Source organism: Erigeron canadensis, chromosome 8 (genome assembly GCF_010389155.1).
Source record: "Erigeron canadensis isolate Cc75 chromosome 8, C_canadensis_v1, whole genome shotgun sequence".
Taxonomy (NCBI): domain Eukaryota; kingdom Viridiplantae; phylum Streptophyta; class Magnoliopsida; order Asterales; family Asteraceae; genus Erigeron; species Erigeron canadensis.
The window spans coordinates 46,033,237-46,047,660 of NC_057768.1; the positions used below are offsets into that span (position 1 = coordinate 46,033,237).

General features: G+C 34.5%; 2 protein-coding genes across 2 annotated transcripts; both read left to right on the forward strand.

Annotated features, from left to right (window-relative positions):
- Positions 1-2,335: 2,335 nt before the first annotated feature.
- LOC122580019 lies at positions 2,336-4,282 on the forward strand. Its single transcript, XM_043752290.1, has 3 exons — positions 2,336-3,005; positions 3,150-3,344; positions 3,565-4,282. Exons 1-3 carry the CDS (start codon positions 2,877-2,879, stop codon positions 4,030-4,032), a joined length of 792 nt encoding a protein of 263 aa, XP_043608225.1. The 5' UTR covers positions 2,336-2,876; the 3' UTR covers positions 4,033-4,282.
- A 5,613-nt stretch (positions 4,283-9,895) lies between these two features.
- LOC122610982 (F-box/LRR-repeat protein At1g55660-like) lies at positions 9,896-11,080 on the forward strand. The gene has a single exon (XM_043783935.1). It carries the CDS (start codon positions 9,896-9,898, stop codon positions 11,078-11,080), a length of 1,185 nt encoding a protein of 394 aa, XP_043639870.1.
- The last annotated feature ends 3,344 nt before the right edge of the window (positions 11,081-14,424 follow it).

The window sequence follows — 14,424 nt, forward strand, 5'->3', positions numbered from 1 at the left end:
TAGAAAGAGGGGAAGGATTAGGCGAAATGTCTTCTTAGAGTAGATTTGTTGGAAAAATTCTGGTGTTGACCCGTGTGATTCGGATACACAGTTTTTACATTTTGATGTACCCATCAATTTTAGTACATCAAGTTGTTAAAAAGTCGATAGGACATCTGCGATACGGTTCTTATTGCTTTACTTTTTTTTTTACTTTCTGTTTATAGCAATTATTTTCTCTATGAAGTACCCCTTGCAATCTTCATCTCCATTCCAAAAAAAGGTAGGTTTCTATTGGGTAAAGGTTGGTTTGAGAGTAAATGTGACTAATGGATACTTTGTAAGATACTCTCTAATACTTGTGTGTTTGTGGCCTTGTGGGTATCCTACTTAATTTTTCATTTTTTCTAAACAATTTAAGCCTTTAAGGTGATTAGTTTTTTTATTTTTAGTTTATCAAAAAAATGACTTTCGGGATATTTTATCATAAAAAGTACAAGGTGCGTACCTTATTTTGAAGTTTTGAACCCATGATTCCATTTTTCTACTGGTACCAGAATTGTTAGGAAAAGTTACTAACGAAATTATTTTTATAACATTTTTTAGAATTTTTTGATATCTTAGCATAAAACCTGTACCTGAAATTTTTAAAAAAACTTACAACGAAATTATTTTTATAACATTATTTAGATTTTTTTTCCTACCAAATCAATGTATGGTAAGACGATTAACATATCTATTGTCAAAGATTTATTCAATAAATTGTAAGCCTGACAAACTAAATGCTAATATTACAATTTAAAATTTTTAAGAATTAAAAAGCAGTAATAACTTATCCACTGGAATTCACATGCTAATAATTGACATAAAAACTTACAATTAATTACTAATAAGTATGCTTTTTTGGCTAATAAAACCAGTAAGATATTAAAGTTAATTATAGAAATAATAATTACCTTAAAACTTAAAAAGAGGAAAAGAACGCTAATCGGTTTGATTTTTTTTTTTTTGAAAGGTGAATTTCGCTGGAAACTTCGTGTCGTGATTTGACAGCAGAAGGTATACCATACGTTGTCATAACCGGGTCCGAGCTAGAGAGCTTCTTCGAAGTAGAAATGTCTATTTTAAATACCCAATGGGGGAAAAAACCCCTACTAGTCCGTCTGAAGGCACAACGATCAATAGGAGTAAACTCTGCCCCCTCAGACTTGAACATAAGTATACTCGAGCCAAGCCCTCATAAAGGGACTTCCTTATATCTTCCCCAAGACCTCATGTATAAGGAGATGATATTTCAACAATCGAGCTAATGTTCAAGTACATCGGTTTGAAATAATTATCAATTCTCAACACGTTTGTTTGTTTATTTTATTTTTTTCTTAGGACTTTTTTCTTTTAAGCCCAATTTCTTAACCCAAAAACCCCTGGAAACCCCTAAAAGCCCAATCGCGTTTTAGGATACATTTTCAAATAATTTTCCAAAAAAGCCCTAATTAGCTCGTCTCTCCCACCCCCACTTGCCGGTCGTGGTAACTGCATTCTGGCCACCGCTCGTCGTCATTCAGGTATTGTTTCCATACCCTAAATAACTTATATTTATCAAACATTATTCATTTATTTTACTAAATTAATAATAAAGATTATAATCTTACTTTTCGCATTTTGTGTGGTGGATTATTAGGATTTTTCAGAAGTGATGGGTTCGGATTGGTAGGATAGTATTCCATTTTAACTAAGTATAGTATTCTCTTTTAAAAACAAATAAAATAAAGATTAGTAATCTTTTGGCATGTGCACGTGTGTATACATAAATTTTTTTATAAATAATTTCTTAGTTACAAAAACTAATTATTAATTGTATAGTGACCCAAATGGCCAAATGAATAAAGGTTTAAGTATATGATTAAAAACGAACATGTAAGTATGTTACATTTAAGTGACTTCAACCCCTTTAATTGATAGTGTAGCCACCTATGTCAAAAATGTTTCGTATGTTATGATTATTTGTTGTATGTAATCAAATTATTGCAGAGTTTGGAACCAGAAAAGGATAATGGATTGTAGGCCTGGCAAAAAGAGAACAATGAATGTGGACATTGTTGATAGACTAAGCAGCTTGCCCGACGATCTTATCCATAAAATCCTCTCCTTCGTCGACATCAAAGACGCTATTAATACCAGCGCATGTTCATCCAGATGGAGGTTTATCTGGACTTTAATGCCTTATCTTAATATTTCAAGTGAACATTTCTCTGACTCGAACAAATTCTCCGAATTTGTTACCCATGTCTTGTCTCAGCGCAATAATCAGATAGAAGTGTTTTCACTCAAACTCACACTTAGTTTTAAGGATTTGGTTAGCAAAGTGTTTCTCACAAAGATTTTCGATTATGCATTTTCTCATAATGTCCTAGAACTAACGCTTTCGTGCGTGTTTAAGGGGAAATTTAAATTCCCTCTTGGTCTCTTTCGTTCGCAGTCTCTTAAATATCTTAGGTTGACTGGACCTACCTGTGAATATTCCAGTGCTAGTTGTCTTCAGTATTCCAGTCTTCTTGAGTCAAATTGGGAATCAACTTGGGATCTCCCTGCTTTAACAACATTACATCTTGATATGGTCAAATTATATGATGATGATACTCGTCTCTTTTCCATGTGTCCAAACTTGAAGAATCTCATCTTAATTCACTTCAGGAAGAAAGACTCGGATAAGTATCAGTCATCCTCAGATTTCGAGTCTCACTCTTGAAAACGGACGTGAAAATGTTGATGTGGTTGCACCTCAACTCAAACATCTTCGTATTAGAAAATCCTTTGGGCAACATCGGATTTCTGCCCCTAATCTCGTGTCCTTGTTCTATAAAAGTTATAAACTTTTGCAGTTCTCTAATGATGATATGAATTCTTTGGAGAAAGTATATTTCTGTATTACCCAATCGGAATCGTATTTTACTGATGAATATGTTGGTCTCCTTCAGCGCTTCTACAATGTCAAATTTCTGACCCTTAACTCGGAACTTGTCGAGGTATTTTTATTTTCAATGTTTATAGTGAATATCATTTTTCTACCTTGGATTATCCGAATTATATGCCAATGCAGTGATAATCCTATTTCATTCTGTAGATTGCGTCAAACTAAATCTGATATACTTATGTTTGTTTCTCTGCAGTCGCTTTCTTTAAACTTGAAATCAGTATCACTTAAATTTTCACCATTTGCAAACTTAAGGAGTATAAAGATCTACCCGGCAAAAGTATCCGAGAAGGCTGAAGAAGGAGAAAAACCATTGACCATAGCTAGTGAACTAAAAAGCTATTTGCTTGATAGTTCTCCAAGTGCTACCTTCACAATAGTCTCACGTGAGGTATCTACCACATCACAATATAATATTATATATATGCCACTCGTATTTGGTTTTCTAAGTTGTAATGAGAAGCGTGGAAAGCAATTGGCATAAGTTGAATATAGTGCTCTGTCTTACTATTTTTAGTATTTATTTAATTTAGATCGTGATACTTTATTTTCCTGTCGAAAAATGGGGCGTAACACTTTATACGCTTTATGATAACATGGGAATACTGCAGGAGGTTAGAGGTTATAGGAATGCTGTTTCAGCTCAAAATCTTATGGAAAAGTTATGGGCTATGCTAGAGAAGGAGAAAGCTAATAGTGAGACGAATATGACTCAGTTGGATCACAAGAAGGAAACAATGGAGAGCCACGAGGAAGAGAATCATGAGCACGGGAATGCACAAGTTGACGATCAGAGGGCACCAGTGGAGAAGTTGCAAATGCACATTCAGGGAAAGATGGCAAATATCAAGAGCTGTTGGGAAGATCTTGGTGTGCAAATTGATCAAGGAAGAAAAAAGGCTTGTCACATCATCTCTAAGTTGCGAGACATTGAAGTGTTATTATTATCAGAGCTGCCTGCATCTAAGAGGGATAAGTTACAAGCATGTTTCTCCATTCTATGTGCAGAGGTTGACATTGCTGTGAAGAAAATAATGGATGGTATGAAAAGCCAATGTGACATTGTGAAATCCATTTAAGCGATTGCTTTTATGAGCCCGAAACAACTTCATTGCCGTTTTCTTAGCAAATCGAATTTTTTAAGCATGTCTTCTGATTTGATATCAGATTATTTAAAACATATCCACATGGTACTTATGCACTCCCCTTTAATTTTAAGGATATGTATTTGTTATTACCCAGAATTGAGATGTACTTATGCAGCTAGGTATGTTTGGGGCATTAGCCCATTGAGAGATGATTTGCTATATAAACTTAACTTCCCATCCCTCTAAAGTTGGCATACTATATAAAAGAACACGTTATTCAGTTATAGAAATAGGGGAAGGATTAGGCGAACGTCTTCTTAGAGTACAATATGTAGGAAATTTTTTGGTGTTGACCCATTTTTCTCGGATACCCAATTTTTACATTTTACATTTTTACCAAAGAATTTTAGTGCATCAAGCTGTTAAATAACGGATCGGACACTTTCCTATACTTTACATTTTTTAATTTCTGTTTGTAGCCATTGTTTTCTCTCCTGAGCCCCCCTTGCAAAGTTGTAATTTTCATCTTAATTCCATAAAAAGTAGGTTCATTTTGGCCTTTTGGGTAAAGGTCAATTCGAGTAAAAATGAGTCAAGGACGCTTTGTAAGATACTCTCAAATACTTGTGTAGTTGTGTATGCTACTTATTATTTTTTAAGCAATTTAAGGTGATTAGTTTTTTTCTTCTTAATTTATATAAGAATGACTTTTTGGATATCTTAGCATAAAAAGTACAGGTACGTACTATAATCTGAAACTATGAATCCTTTGTTTCTACATATATCTTAAATTGTTAGAAAAAATTAAAACAAAATTATTTTGATAACATTATCTAGAGCTTTTTTTTTTACATCTACGTAATTTTGGATAGGCGACACCAATTTATTTGTTTCCAGTATTGTGTGTTAATCTTAATATTAATTATAGACATGTGGTTTAAAATTTTTTATCAGAAATTTTAACTTATCAATCAGATTTACTTAATTTTGTGCATGTGACATGTAAATAAAATTAACCCTAATTAACCCTACTTAATTTTGTGCATGTGACATGAATTGTCTCATGTACCTTTTGGAGTCTATAATTATAAACTCTATAGGCTTTTCTAATATTTAAATACCCCACAAAGACACCTTCGTCAGCTTTTGCATCAAATTTTCCCAACTGACTGGAATCGTTTAAAATGTAAACTGGACAACCAAATACATGGAAGTATCCAATATTTGGTTTACGATTCCTGAGGACTTCATAGGCAGTCTTCTTGTTTCTCTTGACATAAACTGACCGGTTTTGGGTGTGACATGCAGTTGCCACAGCTTCAGCCCAAAAACAGGTGGGAAGACCAGATTCAGATAACATACTTCTTGCAGCTTCAATCAATGTGCGATTCTTCCTTTCAACCACACCATTTTGTTCTGGAGAACGAGCTGACGAAAAGTTTTGAGAAATGCCAGTGTCAGTGCAAAATGTCTCCAATTCTTTATTCATGAATTCTGTACCGTTATCACTTCGCAACTGACACACTTTCTTGGTATACTTGAGCTCAATTCGCTTGATGAGAGAGATAATTTCACCAGATGCATCACTCTTTGATCTGATAAATATCACCCAACAAAATCTGGTGTATTCATCGACCACAACTAAAGTGTATCTCTTACCAGCTTTAGTTTGAACATTCACTGGACCAAAAAGATCCATATGAAGCATGTGAAGAGGTTCAGTGATGCTGAAATTCTGCCTGGTCTTAAAACTGGCTCTTTTCTTTTTGCCCATTTCACACCCTGGACATGGCTTCTCTTTTTAAAGGAAAACAGGGGTATCCCATCAACCAGTTGCTTTCTTGACAACTTATTAATATTTTTGAAGTTAAGATGGGATAATCGTTTATGCCACAGCCAGTTGGTGTCCTCATCAGCCTTGACATAGAAACAATGCTCTTTTGGAGCAGGCTCCATGTTCATCATGTACACATTCCCTTTTCTTGGTGCAATCATGACTACCTTCCAATCCTTGTTAAAAACAGTGCCTTGAACAATGTCGAACAGTATCCTATATCCATCATCACAAAGTTGACTGACACTTATCAGGTTATATTTCAAACCATTAACAAATGCAACCTTAGTGAACTGAATCTGCCCATTGTCAACAACACCATATCCCTCAGTTTTCCCACTTCCATCATTACCAAATGTCACCGCTGGTCCATCGCAGACAGTGAATTCTTCCAGCAGGGGCTTACATCCGGTCATAGTCCGGCCAGCTGCGCTGTCCAGATACCAAATATTCTTCTTACGATCGCCCTTTTTTAAAATGATATCAACCCATCTTCCAGATACAACATCATCCTTCACCACTGGTTGTTGACTCTCCAATGCCATGAAACACATATCTCTAATCTCTTCTTCATCATCAGATGAATCATCAGAGAGTTCCCATTTCCCTTCAGTTTGAGCCATCATGCACTTGTTCTTTTCTTTCTCATTATTTTGTTCAAGAGACATGAGAGCAATCTGGGCCTTAAGTTTCTTGTATTTGGCCTTATAATCATCAGTTTTAACAAAGTTTGGGACAGTGGGACCAGTTTGGTTGTTCATCTGACTAGATCTGCATTCCTTCATGAAATGGCCTTTCTTACCACATTTATAGCAGGTAAGATTAGCTTTATCCATTGAGATTGAATTGGAAGCATTATTGGACCCATTAAATCGATTAGATTTATGCTTAAACCTGTTAAAGGTTTTAGCAATCATGGCAACCAGATCATCATCGTCAGTTTCCTCACAACCATCACTGAGATTAGTGGTTAGGCCAGAGTTCAAAAAGTTGTTTAACATTTCCTTCATAGAATGTGACTGGACATTCTCAGTAGACATTAAAGCAGCACAAGGTTGCCCAGAAAAGTTGGCAGCCTTGGAATTCTGAGCATGGTTTAAAGCATCTTGCTCAGCCAGTAATCTTGCAGCATCATTATCTTCAGTGAATCTGAAGGCTCCATAAAGAGAGGCAAGAGTATGGCTATGCAAGGTCTTTCCTTGTCTTAAGACAAGAACCATGTGTGCCCATTTGGATGGCAAAACATCACAGAATTTTTCAAGAAGAATATCCTTATCCTTCTCCACTCCCAAGCCTCTAAGTTGATTAATTAGGCCAGTAAATCTGGTATAAGTACCAGTCAAACTTTCATTGGGTAGAGCAAAGAAGGATTCATACTTCTTGTTGAGAGCAACCTTTCTAGTGACAATAGTGTCATTACCTCCTTCAAACTAGAGAACTAATTCATCCCACATAGATTTTGCACTAGAAAATAGCACAAGGGTAGGAATTAGTTCCTCAGGTATAGCAGAAAGAATCATGTTTTTCAATTTAGTGTCAAGATCAACCAATCTGCGATCCTCATCTGACCAATGTTCTTCAGATTTCTCCCTGGTGCCTCTTCTCCCAGTGGGATCGAGAAGAGGGCTAACACCACTGGACATGGGAATATATGGTCCATCCTTAAGGATTTTCAACATATACCTCTCTATCCCACCAAAATGCAAGAGCATTCTAGCTTTCCATGTACCAAATGTCTCACCATTCCCATTGAATTTGGGAACAGGAGAGTTGGAGTAATGTACATGAACGTGGTTAGCTCCAGGAGTTGGAGGAGGAGGAGTAGGGTTAGTATTTAAAGGAGTAGCAATATTAGGATTAGATTCATTTGGACCAGAACCATTCTCACCTTCAGCAGCCATCGAAGCAGACCTAGGTTATAGAATTGAAATAATTCAACCTGCCTGCTCTGATACCACTTGTAAGTCCCAACTATTACTAGATGGGTGCTGAAGACACCTCTATGTCGATGGTGAGTGAACTTTGCAACACGATCAATTAATCTGGATGTGACCAGTTTGGATTGATCGTGTACCAGGTTAACTGGAATTAAGTATTAAGGTGACAGAATAATAATACATGCAATAATATAAATGATGAGTATATAAACTGGTGAGACAATATGTAATTTTCAAGTGTATTTTATTTATTACTTGTTTAAATAAAATACAAGGTTGTTGCGGAACCAAGATAATACAAGAATGTAAATATCCTAACAACCCATGAATTACAATTGATCTAAACTTGGAAATTCTCCTAAACAATCGAAACACTTAGAGTTGTGAAATGTTCCTTTTTGCGATTGAGAGAATATTGCACAAGTTCACCAATATTGCAGAATATATGTATTTGCAAAGTTGTTGAAAATGCTTGTGCAAGGACCTCTATTTATAGTCGAAGATTGAGCATGGGGATCTCAACTTCGACGTACAAAAATGGTTGACAGCACATAAAAGTATTGTTTAAATAATCCTTTGTGTGTGTTAAATAAAGTAAGACAAAAGGTTACTTTATTCAACCACTCTATATCTTTGTACCTTTATCCAAAGATAATATCATTGTCCGGTTAAAAGGATGTAGAGTAAAAAGGTCCTCCTCGTAATTAGTGTAAAGCTTTGTAAGAGCATCTACACTGGAGGATTCTCCAGTTGATTGATCTGGTAGATTGTCAACTGGGCTTCGCTGCCATTGCCAATCTCTATCTTCCATTTGTTGTCTTTGACTTCAACTGGAAGGTCTTCAGATTCTAGTCTTCTGATCTCAACTGGAGGAAGTCATTAGTTGCTGAACCTGTACAACGCAACTGGACTTCTAATATTTCGGACAATTCCTCATGCTCTCCAGATGTCACTGGAGAGCTCCAGTTTAGCTTAAACTGAACCTAACAGGATCAAACATTTAATTTTTGTCTTGAGAGGCAAATAGCTTTTTGTTTAATGGAAACCTTACTTTACAAAAAAAAAGAGTATTATAAATGTTAGAAATACATTAATGGCATATATGATACTCGTATTAATCAAGCATCTACGAAGATTTCCTTTTAAAAAAATATATACTCCGTATTAACTAATTTGGATGTAATTTACTACTCGTAAGTCGTAATTCGTAAAAGAGAATCATTCATGAAATTCTATTCCAATGTACACACGCCCATCTTAGAGAGAAAAAACTTAATTTACACGGGGCCCAATGGTAGGCCCATCTTAGAGAGTCCCATCTAGCCGTCTACTTGTCTTGTTTTATACTTTCCAAATATATACAAGATGAGCTCCCTATAAAACTATAAAATTCTTAATTAATCGTATTAATATTCCATGTTAAGTTATATTCGTCGATAGTTATTACCCGAAGGTATGTTTTTGCAAATTAATGTAACGCTTTATTTATTTTATTTTCTTCCGCTCTACTGTAAATTAATTAATAGTTTGAACTGATTTTCTGGTATTCTTCTAGTTTATTTATGCCAATTAATGTAATGTTTTATTTATTTTATTTAATTTTTATAAAAATTTCAGGCAACATGAACCTGCGATCATGAACCTGGCTTTTTGCATAATGAGTATCTGCATTTATTATTCGCAATATATAAATGCAATTGCCTTAAATACCGGGTCCGGGACTAACTCCTTTGACCCATTGTGGCGATCCGCCCATGAACAGAACAACACATAATATACATTACTTGATCAAAAGCTGCATATTTATTTATTTTTTTCACTTAATTCGGAAGTATGTTTGAAGTATTTTTTTTCTTTTTTAAATAATTAATCTTGTATAAGTACTTGTTTTTCTTTGACAATAAAGGAGATTCAATTTTGTGAAAATTAGTTTACCATGTCTACTAAATTGCAATTTCTCCCTGATGATGTTTTACCTTACGTACAGGATTAACAAACAAGATTAGCTAGAGAAGGAAGGGTATTAAGAACAAAATAATCAGCTAATTAAAGTTAAAGAGAAATCTTATTAAGGGAGAGACGAATGGATTATCATGGGGATGGTGAGAAGGGTACGAATGTTGAATGTGATAGACTTAGTGGCTTACCAGATGATCTTATTTATAGAATCCTCTTTCTTGTGGGCATGAAACATGCCGTTCAAATGAGTTTGTTGTCATCTAGATGGAGGCTTTTTTGGACTTCAATGCCTTATCTCAATTTCTCAAGTAAAGAGTTCTCCGAGGGGTACAAGTTCTCCAACTTTGTTACCAATGTTCTGTCTCGCCGCAATAATCAATTGAAAACATCTTCTGTCAATCTTACTTTTGAAGGAACGGAGTTAAGCCTAATCAACTGTGATGGAGAGCTATTGATTTTTGCACCTAATCAACTTACCCCTCCGAAAAATAAATCAAACCATGCTTTGCAGTTGGTTTTTACAGACGGCATGTCGCCTTCATTTAAGAAGGCGGATCTCTATATTCGTAATCCACGCGGGCAAATTGATCATAAGATTTTTGGTCAGCTTCAAAAACTCCACAATGTCCAACAAATGACTATTACATGCCTCAATGGATCATATAGGTGGGATTCTGTCTTCAGTAGTCGTTGGAAGTCTCTAAAACATCTCACTTTGGTTGGAAATATGAAATCTGATTACGTAATTCTCCCATCAGTTTGGGACCTGCCCGTTTTAACAACACTGGATCTCCAAACTGTAAGATTAGCAGGCGAATCCACTACCTCTGGCGGTTTCTTCTCCAAGTGCGCAAACTTGAAAAGTCTCACCATAAGTAACTTTGACATGGCTGATGAAACAAATAACGTAACCATCTGTCACTCTCAACTTTCTAACATCACACTTGAAGATGGAACCTGGCGATCAGAATATCTTTGTGTAGTTACACCTCAACTCAAGAATCTCACTGTGATAAACTGTGATGGAGAACTATTGATTTCTGCACCTGATCAACTTGCCACCCTGATATATAAATCAAACTATACTTTGCAGTTGGTTTTTACAGACGGTGAGTTGCCTTCATTAGAGAAGGTGGATCTCTATATTCGTAATCCACACATTCGAATTGCTCAAAGGATTTTTGGTCTGCTTCAAGAATTCTACAATGTCAGAAATCTCACGCTTAACCTGGAAATTATGGAGGTATTTAATTGGTCCCCGTTGTTTGCTTTTCCACATTTTTTCGTTTATATATACTCCATATCATGATTCATGATAATGCCCCTACTATACGAAAATGAAATGAGACAAACATGGGTCTGAAGATGAAACAATACTCCACAATGATCATATATTGCATATGTTTCTATATTTTTTGATTTTATTAACTACTGTTGGCGTTTTCTTATTACTTAAATTTTTTTTCCCAGGTTCTTTCTTCGCAGGCGGAACTAATTTCAATTGAACATCCTTCTCCCTTAGTTAACTTAAAAAGTTTCAATATATATCCGTTAAATGCAAACTTGGCGCAACAAGCACAAAAGATACTCAATAATGCATCTACAAAACTCAAAAGCTTTTTAATGGATGGTTCCCCAAATGGCACTGCTTCCTTAATGGCTTCACTTGAGGTATTTACCCACCCGACCGTGTACTATATATTATAGTTACAAGTCTTTTATCGTAAATACGGACAGTACTTATAACTAAAATCTTTATATAACTCAACATAATGGATTCTTAATTAATGTAGTAAGCCTGATGTTTGATGTAAGATGTATATATATATATATATATAGTTTGTTTCTTCTTGTAAGTTCCATGATCAGCTGCTTCATGCAATCTTTGCAGGATATACTAATAGCTTGGGATAATACCAAACGCATACAGTATTAGATTCTATGAAGATCCATATTCCGAGAAAATCATCTGAAGTCTGAACCATAGATCTTTTTATAAAACTGCACATTCTTAACTTCCCCGATACTGCAAATATAATAATTATATTTAAAGTACCAATTCTATCGTGCCGTATGTTTTTTGTATATCATATTCGGGTTTGTGGGTTCTTTGTCTTAATCCGAGTTTGATTGCTATAACATATAAACTTCTAGCACTTGTGTACTCAACAGTTCAAAGGAATTGAAAGTGTTTTTTCCCGTAATCAATAGAGTTTGATTGATGATATATGATAGATTTAGATCTAGTATGTGAAATGTGTGTTTGTGTGTGTTGAGAGAAAGCTGATCTATACTTCTATCTATATCTATACCCCTATTAAAAATTATTCACCCATGTTGAAAGTTTACACAATTTAGGATATGCAATTTTACCTTTTTTTGCCCTTGGTCATCTCTTTACTCCAACAATATGAATTTTTCATCTCCCAATAAAAATTACCCATTAATGATATATTACGCCATTAGTCCTTATTCTATTAAAATGTCTCAATTAACTTTTTATATCAATTACTTTTACATCAATTATTTATACCACTTGACGTCACCTTTACCACCAAAAGTCGTCCCCCACCACCACGATGTCGCCGCTCCGAACACCACCGCATAGCGCGGGTACCATGCTGGTATATACAGTATATACATATTAACATATTATCACTAATACCCCTTCCAAGTTTACAATTAAACACCACTATATTACGAGTATATTTTTAACAAATACTATTATGGAGAGAGTAGAAATTACTTAAATGGTCAAAACGGAAGATGTGTATGTAGATTTAGACACTTTGATTTTTATTTTATTTTTTAATCTTTTTGGTCAAATACTTCTTTCAAAAAAGAAATTGTTCAATAAAATCGATCTTGCCATGTGTCACATGTGAGTGGAAGAATTGACTATGCATTGTGGAAAATGTGCCATAGCCATACCCATCTAGACGAAGAAGGAAAAAGAATTGAAAAAAAAGGGTGACGATCGAAGGAGTTAACTACCACATCCAAAAATTGCTAAAGCCAACAGGTTAATTAAGCGTGCATAGCTTGGATTCTATAAAGTTTGAGATATATATATGCATATATGCATCTTTGTTTGAACTTCTCATTGATCATTCTTTATGTGATTATACTCATTTATGTTGAGGTAAAAAAACATCCCATAAATGTAATAATAACGTAATTAGAAGGTATGGTCAAACGACTACTTGGTCATCAAGAATGTATGAGTTGAATAATTGTGCTTTTCTTTATATTAAAGTTAAGCAAAAGTTTGATCCAATCTTTGATTAAGAATATGTTGCCTATTTTTATTACATTAGTGGGTTTTTAATTTCTAGATGGTGCCTTTTTGTTCTTCACCAATTACTTTTCATGTATTCGATCTACGGGGTGTTGATCAAGTACGTGCACCTGGAACTAATCTTATTTTAGTCAAGATCGGTTTCTTCCACCCATATTCAACAAAATACATGATTTATAAATACAATACAGTAATATACTCTCCCTCTTATCCTCTCCACTTATTTCCTTTACACACTTAAAAAAAATCTAAAGAAATGATTTTTTTCTTCTCCACTCGTCTTCTTTCCACACTTAAAAAAAATCGTAAAAATGAATTTTCTGATTTTCCCTCTCATCTCATTTTCTTTCCACCCTTAAGTAAACTAAACAAGTAATTAATCAAATCTTGGACCCTACATGACTACATGTGAAATGTTTCATTATTTAATTGGTGGAATAGGTTCATTACTTGCTAAAAGGGTTAAGTAGTAATAAGGCCTCTCCTTATAGCTCGTCTACTTTTTTTCTGCCTTCCGTCCGACGCAGCCAATCTCTCAGACGCTAGTAGCACTGTCGCGTCCAAGGCCCGCGTCCGAGGGTTACTTCCAATCTTAGACGTGCTTCCAATGTTATATTTTTTTTATTTTTTGTTTTTTTATTAAATAATATGAATATATATAGATATACAGGCGATAGGGGTGAGATATTTTGAGACCACCTCTTATTTTAGGACCAACTAGGACCATTGATTTTTGTACATCATCATCATCTACTAAGATATACAATTACACATGATTTTCTGGTGGGCCCGTCGCCGGAAAGTCTTAGTGTTTTTACAAAAAAATCTTGTATATCGTAGTAGATCATGATGGTGGTGTGTAACTTACGAAAATCAATGGTCCTTTTTTGGACTTTTTTTAGTTGGTCTCAAATTATCTTTCCCCTACAGACGATATATATATATATATATATATATATATATATATATATATATATATATATATATGTGTGTGTGTGTGTGTGTGTGTGTGTGTGTTTTTTTGAAGGTTAAAGAAGACAATCTATTTTGTCTTATATGATAATTATATTAAGTTTCTATTTTACCCCCGAACTTCTAACTATTTACAAAACACTTATAATAGTTTTAAAGAGTTTTTCTTTACACACTTAACTTATATGTATTTTTTTGTTTAAAATTGTTTTTAGTGTAATTTTTAATTTTATAATAAATGTAATGTGTTTGTTTTAAAATAAAATGTGTTTGTTTAATTTTATGAAAAAGAATAATGATATAATAAAATAATGAATGAATAGTGTTAGAAGTGGGTTAGAAGTGGGGGTTATAAGGAGAGGCGTGTCTTGGTGTGTCTAGAA